Source organism: Leuresthes tenuis, unplaced genomic scaffold, assembly GCF_036924035.1.
Source record: "Leuresthes tenuis unplaced genomic scaffold, fLeuTen1.0.hap1 SCAF_16, whole genome shotgun sequence".
NCBI lineage: Eukaryota > Metazoa > Chordata > Actinopteri > Atheriniformes > Atherinopsidae > Leuresthes > Leuresthes tenuis.
This window is the reverse complement of record NW_027325370.1, coordinates 19936321-19946040: the sequence shown is the minus strand read 5'-3', so window position 1 is coordinate 19946040 and position 9720 is coordinate 19936321. Positions and strand designations below refer to the sequence as shown.

Here is a 9720-nt window from a genome sequence, read left to right as displayed (position 1 = left end):
CATCCAAGTTGCAGCTCTCTGCATGCATACGGAGGTGATGAGCATGCATATGCTCTGAGTAGAAGTCGATTTCATCATGTTTGCGACGCTGTAAGGACATAATAGCGGTGATAGCACAATGCATACTCTGATAGTAGTTTTGGATGAGATTTGAGTAAGAAACTGTGACGAGAGGAGGGAGTAAGCCTCGCTGCTGTGCACCTCCCCTCCTGCTGCCTCACTATAAGACTGCAGGTCTCCTGAAGCCCCTCCACTCGGACAGGATGCACTCCTCATGCTGCCGCCCGGCCAGACCACTCACACTTAAGGTAAGACTTTGCCTCACACTGCAGACACTCCTGCCTCTCTGAGAAGTTAACAAGTTGGTTTTCTGCTGAAGATGTCCTCTCTGGTAGCACTTTACTTTATGGCAGCAATTCCCTGCAAATGAATTTGAGTCCCTATGTTGACATGACATAGTTTCACAGCAGCTCGGATTGCTGCAAAAAGACAAATGTGCATTTCAACATGCAACACGCAGGATAAAGTTTAGAGCAATAGGAAGATCATTAACGTTTGACTTTACTGTGAGCTCAGCCAGTGGTGATGCACAAGCCAGAGCGCTCTCGGTGCTGGTTCCAAACTCAGTAAAAGTGGGAGGATTTTCTCAGGAGCGGCATCTGGACAACAACTCAAATATTCGACCCATGAATCACTTTTCCAAATCTCCATTATTCCAGGCTGCAGCTGCCTGCACTGCACAGATGTTACTACTGATGAATATTTGCTTGGATTTAAAAGGAGCCTTTTATTCAATGGAGGCTTATAAACTCACCAACCGAACCTCTAAAACTTGAGCAGAAAACTTCCCATGAAACGACGCAGAAATCACAGAGCCGTGAAACACCCGGGTTTCTTTGTAAACTGAATTAATTGCCTGATTAAATGTGTTAGAAATGGATTCAAAATGACAATGTTGACTTTAGAAATATTGATTTTTCCACTCTAAGGGATTCAAAAACATTTTGAGCCGCTTGATATGCTGAGGGGGAATTCATAGGTTTTATATAATTCTTATGAAAATAACTGACTATAATCATCTCACCGCAGTTAGTCTGTCTTTTTTTTTTTTTTTTTTAAAGGGATATTAAACATAGAATTTCCTATCCAGTGTTAATCCACAGAGGTATCTCTTCTTCCGCTCTTTGTAAAATAGATCATCCACATTCTGATGTGGAACTGTCCGATTACTTGATGGCAAGTTTTGGGTCTAAATTATGATCACAGGAGTGAAAATTGGCACAAAAAATGGAGACGTTGCTTTACTAACAGATAAGAAAATACATATATTTTTTGTTATTGTGCCAATGACGTTTATCGGCTGTCTATCTGCTGTACTGTACGTTACCTCAGCTCCTGCTGTATGATTACATTACAGATAAGAGGATGCTCGTCTTGTGCTCCGATCTTTCTTCCTTCCCATTCCACTTTTCTTTTTCCATCTTCTGCGGAAGAATTTTTCTAACAGCAGCTGCCTCCCGGCACAGCTGCCAGTTTCAAAGCCCACAATGCAAGCATTACACTGGCCAAAATCACATTTTTGAATTTATGATTTTGGCCTAAAACCTGCCATCAAAGGGAAAGAAGAAAATAACTTTATGACTATCCACTTCCAAATTCTGACATGGATTGCTCTTTTCTTAGTTAGTAATATCTTGAACACATTTGTTAAAAAAAGGTCCTGGGCTCTTAATTTCACAGGTCAGCAATAATCTAAAGAAGAAACATACCCAGAAAATAGTGATTATGAAAACTTTCAAGTTAACTAGACAATTTAGAGAGGTGTCGATGCAGCGACTGCATATTTTTATTATAAAAAAAACTTCCTTTATTTTGGAATTTAAATCCTGAATTCTACAGAGCCTCTCGCTCCTGTTCTTGTCAGAAAAGCTGAGGTTACACAGTGTGGCCATGATGGAGCGTTTCACTGAGAAACAGTTGGAGGTTGCTATGGTGATTTATTTTTTTTGAGTAGCAGTGGGGGAGTGGAGCATGCAGAGGCAGACTGGAAATAGAGACTCAAACAAACAGCCTCTGTATGAAAACTATGAGTTGTATCACAAAAGTTCTTGAATGGGGGAGTGGCACAATCTTGTCCTGAACACACAAATATATATTTTATTCATCTACTCTGTATCAGATATATTTTATGGCAGGTTGAAGAGACCCAAATATGAAGAGCTCAAATACAATGGGAGGGAATCAACAATATGGGTGAAATCAGACACTCTAACTGGAACATTCAATTAAAAAAAAACCTTTAAAAGATAGATAAAAGTTTGTGCAGAACCATAAATTATACAAAAAAACTCACTCACTCAGCAAAAGTCTAACTTCGTTTGACCTGTTTGAACTTTAAAAGATGCTTCTTCTGTAAAGTGTGCTTCAGCTTTTGGGCTCCAAAGAGGTAAAGCTTCATTGTTCTCTGTGGGGGGAAATTTTCCACAGATTTTTTACAAATTTACACTGAATCGTTACCAAAAGTCTCAGCCCAAACCAGTCATTTCTAAACTAGTTTAGTTTAGTTTCCCATGGTAACTAGTGAAGTCCAATCAGTCCCACTTCAATAAGATTATTCTTTATCTAAGGCTTGTGGTTTAAACTGTTTCTTTCCTGACTAAAGACATCAGAACAGTTTGCTAATACACTTGAATGTTATTTTTTTCACTTTTCCTTTCAGAACTTCCTTCAAAACAGTCCAGTTTACGAGGTATAAAACCTTGAAAACCTGAAGGAAAATGTTGAGTAGTTGTATGATTGGAAAGCATGAGGCACAATGAAGATCATAGATCCCAAACATGATTAGCCACATCACCCTCATGCTGCTAAAACCCACTAAAACAATACAAAATGATTAAACTAAGTGGATCTATGGGATGATTTTAGATGCCCATTCAGGAGAGGAAGGTCATTTAGTAACACCACATCAGATAGACAGTCGGAAAAGAGGAGGGAGAAAAAGAGAAAGTTAACCCGGGTCTTTCTGTGATGGAGGAAAGACACCTGAAAAGATGACCTTTGAGGCTTCAGCATTTTAAACGGAGCGAATCAGAATCTTTTATGAAGTTGTATGGTTGTCTCCTTTTTCTCAGGTGTTGTGTGTTCGGATCTGCATGTTCTACTCCACCATGTGTCTGGCGGGCTGGCCTCTCTCCTCGGAGGCAGCCAAGATCCGCTGTGGCTCCGAGCTCCTCAGTGACCTCAGATTAGTGTGTGGGGACCGTGGAATCCATTTTGGTGAGTTATACTGTTTGTTCTCCACCTGTTTTTGCCTATTTTCCCTATACTGTTTGTTCTCCACCTGTTTTTGCCTATTTTCCCTATACTGTTTGTTCTCCACCTGTTTCTGCCTGTTTTCCCTATACTGTTTGTTCTCCACCTGTTTCTGCCTGTTTTCCCTGGCTCGATCCCTGATGAACAACTGACTAAAAGTACAGCTCATTACTGAGATGATTTAGGCCAAGTTAAAACCCAAGTTAGGGAAAGTTCATGTAAAATAACCTTTAGATGTTCTAAATGCTTCAAACCAGTTTAATTCCATCCCTCAAGTCTCCTTTTATGTATTTATCTGGGTTTCTGCTTTCTTAACTAAATCACATAAAGTGCAGGTTAATGCCTGACAGCACTCATAACCTGAATTTATTTAATTTAGATAGTTCAATAAATTGCTTGCTGTACGTAACAGACATTCCTCCTTATCTAGCTGTGTCGTAACTCGAGTGCTGGTCAGAATCCCTGTGAACTGATTATTTAATTAATTATTTGTCACTGAGGATAAATTAGACGGGAAATCTGGGGAGGAAAGGCAGAATAACATGCTGTCGTTGAGCAAGAAATTACTGTGAATGTTGGAAAACAAGTCAAACTAACAGAATAACACCGTGACAAAAAGGATTTTTCTTTTAAATTCTGTTTCTATATTCTTAAATTCTTCATGGATCTCAGAAACTATTTATGAGGCCAGCTGCACAGAGCAAGATTTAGTTAAGTTTTACTCCTCCCTTACCTTAGGTTTAGCACAAAAGAGCTCAGCAACCTTTTAACGGAAAAGACTGTAAGGTATCTCCACCTGTATCTGATCCGCAGGCTGAATGATGAGCGCTTGATTAAACCAGTGAAACGTCTAAGGTATTTTCTGCTGCTGTATTTCAGTTAAATTAGCTGTTAAATGTAGAAGTTTTTTGTCGTTAAAACTCTTCCAGTCAGCCATAAAAGCCTTTAATATCTTAATTAAGGACAGCTCTAAAGATATGTTAAGAGATTTACCCTTAAATGAGTTCCTCAGTTGAGGAGAAATGTCACAGCTTTAGATGCTTTGTGCAACTAAACCCTCTAATTAAGTAGAATAAGTTGAGAAAACTCAAATACACGTTTACTGCCCATGGAAGGAAATAAGCTGTTTGCAAATGAAATCTAAGTCATTTTATTGCCATACTTTTTTTTTTTTAAAGATGCTGAATTTAAGACAGTCTGTGCAAGTTTATTGCTGCTAAAACTCTTCCTTCCAGGTAAAGGCTTTCATTTTCATCCATTTAGGAGAGCTCTAAAGATATTTTAGGAGAGCTACCCATTAAAGGGCCCCTCTGCTAAGGAGAGGTTAAGTATTAAAGTAGAAAACTTTCTGTGGTTTGTGCATCTGAGCCCTGAACTCTAATAAACTGCAGTGTGCATAAACACACATTTGCTGCCCATGGAAGGAAAGAAGATGTTTGTGAATGAAATCTAAGACAATCTAAGAAGCTGAATTGAAGACTCTCCAAGGCCTGCAGATAACCTGATTCATGATTCATTCATGATTCATACCATATGCATTACCGGCCTCTGGGTACGTAGCTCGTATGGCTTGTTTTGACCGGTGTTTGACAGACGTCAGGATTTAGATGTTGAAAACATCCGCGGCTAATTAAGATCATCTGTAGTTTCTATCTTGTTCCAACAGAAATGCAGATAGTAACCGTTAATTTCAGTAAACACCCAAATACTGATGGAACCGAACGTTGTGACGGTTACTCCACACTCACGCAGATGTATAACACAGACGTGGTCACGGTTATTGTGTGCAAATGAAAAGGCTGCAGCGATTTATTAGCTCAGCAACAACAAAAACACATCCTGTTTATTTATCGAGCCGCAAGTAGCCACAACACAACTCTGCAGCCGCTCTGAATTTCACATGGATCTCTGGTTTGTTTGCTTTGATCTGTGCAGTAACGGTTCATTATATAAACCTCTGCTGCTGCACACAATTACCCAGAAGCCCTTTCACCTGATTACCTTTCACCCTGCTCTGACCAAGGCCACTTTCTGCATCTGCTATCAGACTGATGGCAATCCACCAAAATGGCAACGTACTCACCAGAACACTGTGCCTCAGGGTGCGATAGCCTTATTGTTAAAAACACTTGTTATCTGAGAGCAGCTCCGATTTCTCACTAATAGCAAAGAAAGGTGCAATGTGGGGGGCTGCAGCTGAGAGTATCTCTTAGAGGAACACTGAGCTCAAGTCAGCAAAGTGGAGGCTGTTTCATTACAGCCAATCGGATCAGTTAACAGGACTTTCTGCATCATTGTTCTGCATCTTCAGGAAGATTTAATGTGTGGGAAGGCATCAGAAGGTCCCGAATGGAATTCTCTGTTCATGTGTGAACATCTGTGAAAACTGTGTTATTTAATCTGTCTCACTGCTAATAAAAGCTGAAAGAACAGCACTCAGATAATGTGTCCTCTGCCAAGGCCAGTGCTGTACGTGACCCCGTCCTGCACCAGAATTCAGTGAAATCTAATTTTTTTTATTCTTCTCCATGTTCCACCTCTCCGCCAGGATTCATGAAATTTGGAATTTGTACTTTTTGTGCAAACAAAGAGAAGCACAATTCTTGCCTCGATGGAGACACAAGTTAGAGCAATGTGAAGGTTACCCGTTTACCATTTTTGCTCCTTATTTTCTTAATCGTGGGCTTAATCGCGGTTAGCACCGCCGCCTCACAGCAGAGGCTTCCCAGTTCGAATCCCGGCTGGTTCTTTCTGTGTGGAGTTTGCATTGTCTCTGTTTCCATTTGTGCCAAGCTTCATGATTTCCAAAACCTCACCGTGCTGACAGCATAGCTTCCTCTTTTCTGACCGGGTCTGATCAGCGCCAGAACGCGCTGAGAACTGGTTGAGTTTCCACAGCTCGAGCCACCACAGAACCAAGACTTTAAGTCACTTTGAACACCTCTTCCAAAATATCGTTCAAACCTCCCGCAAGTGGATTCTGGACCTCATCTGCACTGATCAGTGTTTGTCTTATTTATCTGTAAACTGCAGCGCGTCACATTAAAACACCTCACGATGTTTGTTAATGTAGATGTTAAATTTTGCGATTGTGAATGCCGTTCAGTGTGGCGCCTTGGGTGAGACTCAGAGAAGCATCTTGTTGTTAACCTCGTACAGCTGTTTTACACAAGCTGTTAGAAACGGGTGAAATGGAAAGAGCGAGCTTCTCATTTCATGTTGGGAGCATAGATCTCATTGACAGTCATATCCAAGTCATTTTAAAGCCATGAGCGGTTTCTGTCAAAACCAAATCCTCAAAATGTACAATTCTAAATAAAACAGCAGGGAGATGGGAAATGTCAGGCGCATCTAGCTTCTTCTCCTTCATGTTTATGTTGAATCTCTGCATTGGGAAATATGCATACATACATCTTTTAGCTGGTCTGGTTGGTTTCCAATACCCAACATATTTGTTTTGGACCTCATAAGCACAATTGAGCTTAATTCGTTTTCTATTTCTAATTTAAGGAAGACCAACGAGATATGGGGCGCGGTCCAGAGGAAAGGGGATAGTGGACCTGTGCTGCAAATCATCTGGATGTGACCTTCAACACCTGGAGATGTACTGTGCCAAACCAAAGAGCCCGGAGCAAACCACAACTTCTCCAGCCACAACCCCAGCACTGTATACCACTACAAAACAAGAAATGGTAGGACCAAGACATCTTGAAATGCCTTGTTTTATGTTTGCCTCCATCTTTACACCAACTCAGCTCTTTTTTCTTCCATTTGTCTTGCAGTTCCAAACAGTATTTGAGAAGAGACTCTTAGAACACATGGGAGCTCCCAACAGTCGAAAGAGGAAATCTTACAGAAAGAAAACGCAGCCTTCAGTTTCACGGAAAAACAAAGTTTCATCATCGCGCAGAAGGTTGAGCACGCAGAGCCCAACGAGCCTGCCTCCTTCAGTCTCTGGGAGTCCCCTTTGAAGAATTACAAGATCTGAACTTAGGGGAAAATGTTATATTTATTGTTCCTGCACTAGACCCGATAAATCTGAAAGTTTAATGCTGACCAAAAGAGATTGTCTTGGTAAATATTGATCACAATTGTTAATAATCACCCCAGAGCACTGTCAACAAAAAGTTGCTATCTGATGTGTCACCAACACTGGCAGCTACATAAAAGGTCCTCAGTTCCAGGAACAAACAGACCACTCACTTGTTTTCAGATCAGCATTTACAAAATGAACAAAAATGAACACCCTTTTTTTCCGTGGCCAGAGAACAGAACCTGATCATTCTGGTTCCTCCACAACTGTTTTATGTTGGCTCCATACCGTAACCTGAGCATTCCCACATCTTCATGAGGTTTTGGTTTTGACCGTTTCCAAACACATATGTTATCAAACAGTATTTACATATTTAGCAGCCGTATAGCAACCTTAGCACTTATCTGGAGTGGTGCGTATGTCACGACTGTACCTCCAAAAATTTCTGCTCCTTTTAGCTCTAGTTTGGTATCAGATATGTTTCTTTAGCTGCTAAATTCTGCACTAAGTTCACCGGCTCATGTCCGACTGCTGTTTACTGCTGAGCACATTCATCTTGCACATGTTAAGTTAGATTACTTTAGGTAATGCAGTGTTTACTGCAACATGCAAGCCACTTTAGTTGATATTTTACTGGTTTGCTTATTTCAGCTTATTTCACTCATGTATTAAAATAATGTTACCGTAAATGTTTGTGGACTATAATACACTGCATCTCCTCATATATTTTATAGCACTTGTTACTGAATGTAGCATTATCATGTGTAAGTTTTTATACTGACTGAATGATGCATGTTAGATTTTAGGTTTTATGTATGAACATGTTTATGTTAGAAAGGTCTAGTTTACTCATTATTTATTTCACAATGATATCCTGTAACTAAAATAAATATTAAGATTCTATTGATATTTGTGATGGCCGTGTGATGTTTGAACCATTAGTCACCTGAGGTTTGACAAGCTAGCTTCAAATGTTTCACACATTCAACACAGCTTGACATGACATTCAGCGCGATCATAAACAGCTGGTTCATTGCACTTTGACAGGGCTGCAGTTATCTCTGTAAAAGAGCTCTGAAGGCCATCTCAACTGTCCGTGAGGAGCCGCCTGATAAAATGAATAGATTCATGCTTAACCAGCATTATTGAGAGATTAGTGAATAAATTCAAACAAAGTCATCTTTCTTTGAGAGGATTATAGTGCTCCACAGAAAGTAGTCTTAAATGTGGCACATTGAAAATGTGAATGATTAAAACCATTAACTTTTTTGAATTTATGGTTACAGTTCTTTTATCTCTGAGATAATACAAGCTTGGACAAAGTTTTATAATGAAATAAATTAACAAATGTAAAATAAGGCTCCTGAAACTCCTTAATGCCATAAGATGGAGAATGGGGGGCCTGTTTATATTCTTTTTTTTGTGGTAAAAATTTCCAATAAATCCAAGCAGAGTGCACAACAGGAGTGCGTCATTGTATTTTACCTCTTAAATTTCTCTCATTGAGAGTGTAATACTTCCCCTTGTGCACAATGAAAAACAAGAGCTGAACTTGAGAAAGACTCCAAATACAGGCCTTAAACGTCACTGCAACACTTGTGATCACTATCAGCCAAGTTAAAAAGTTTGTTATCAACATGGGTTTTGAATTATAGTCATAAATTAACCTGTGCACACCAGAATCTTTTCAGTCTTGGGACTGGAGCTGAAAAATCTAATGGTGAGATCCAGGAACATTGGTGTTTCGAAAGAGAGCCAGAGCCCCTTCCATAATCTGGTTGTGAAAAACAGACAGGCAAATGCTTCAGATTTGACGTGGAGACTATCAATATCTGTGACAGCTCGGACAGCATGAAGGACGGTGTGTAATGTCAACCTCTTTGGATGGCCTCCAAGACAGAAAAAAGAGGCCGGCACAAAATTGTAAGATAAAACGTTGCTGAATAAATCTTGAGAAAAGAACCACGTCAATACTTGGAGCACATTATTTGGTCAGATGCACAGAAAGATTAAATTGCTGATTGATGCATAGAGTTGTGAGACTGATGATATGGAGTTGCATGAATATAAAAGCTATCATAGAAAGGTAATAGGGCACCAAGAATTTAACTTGAAATGTCAAAATGTTTTCTACCCTAACCCTTGGAGGAGGAACATCCCAACATGGCAATGAACCAAAGAAATACTGTGAAAATCACACAAAAGTTTGTTTTATGTTCATCGAATCTAAAGAAAAGAGCAACTGCTTCAAAAAGAAAAAAATAACATAAGGAGTTCAGAGAAATTAAAAGATCACAGTCACATTTGTTGCATTAAGATGACGACTATGAGACCTGTATTTTTCTCAATATAGGAAATATAATATTTATCTCAGA

General features: G+C 39.7%; 1 protein-coding gene across 1 annotated transcript; it reads left to right on the top strand.

The window, feature by feature from the left end:
• The first annotated feature begins 183 nt into the window (after positions 1–183).
• On the top strand, positions 184–8246 carry igf3 (insulin-like growth factor 3). Its single transcript, XM_072366965.1, has 4 exons — positions 184–308; positions 3132–3276; positions 6823–7004; positions 7095–8246. Exons 1-4 carry the CDS (start codon positions 264–266, stop codon positions 7281–7283), a joined length of 561 nt encoding a protein of 186 aa, XP_072223066.1. The 5' UTR covers positions 184–263; the 3' UTR covers positions 7284–8246.
• Positions 8247–9720: the final 1474 nt, after the last annotated feature.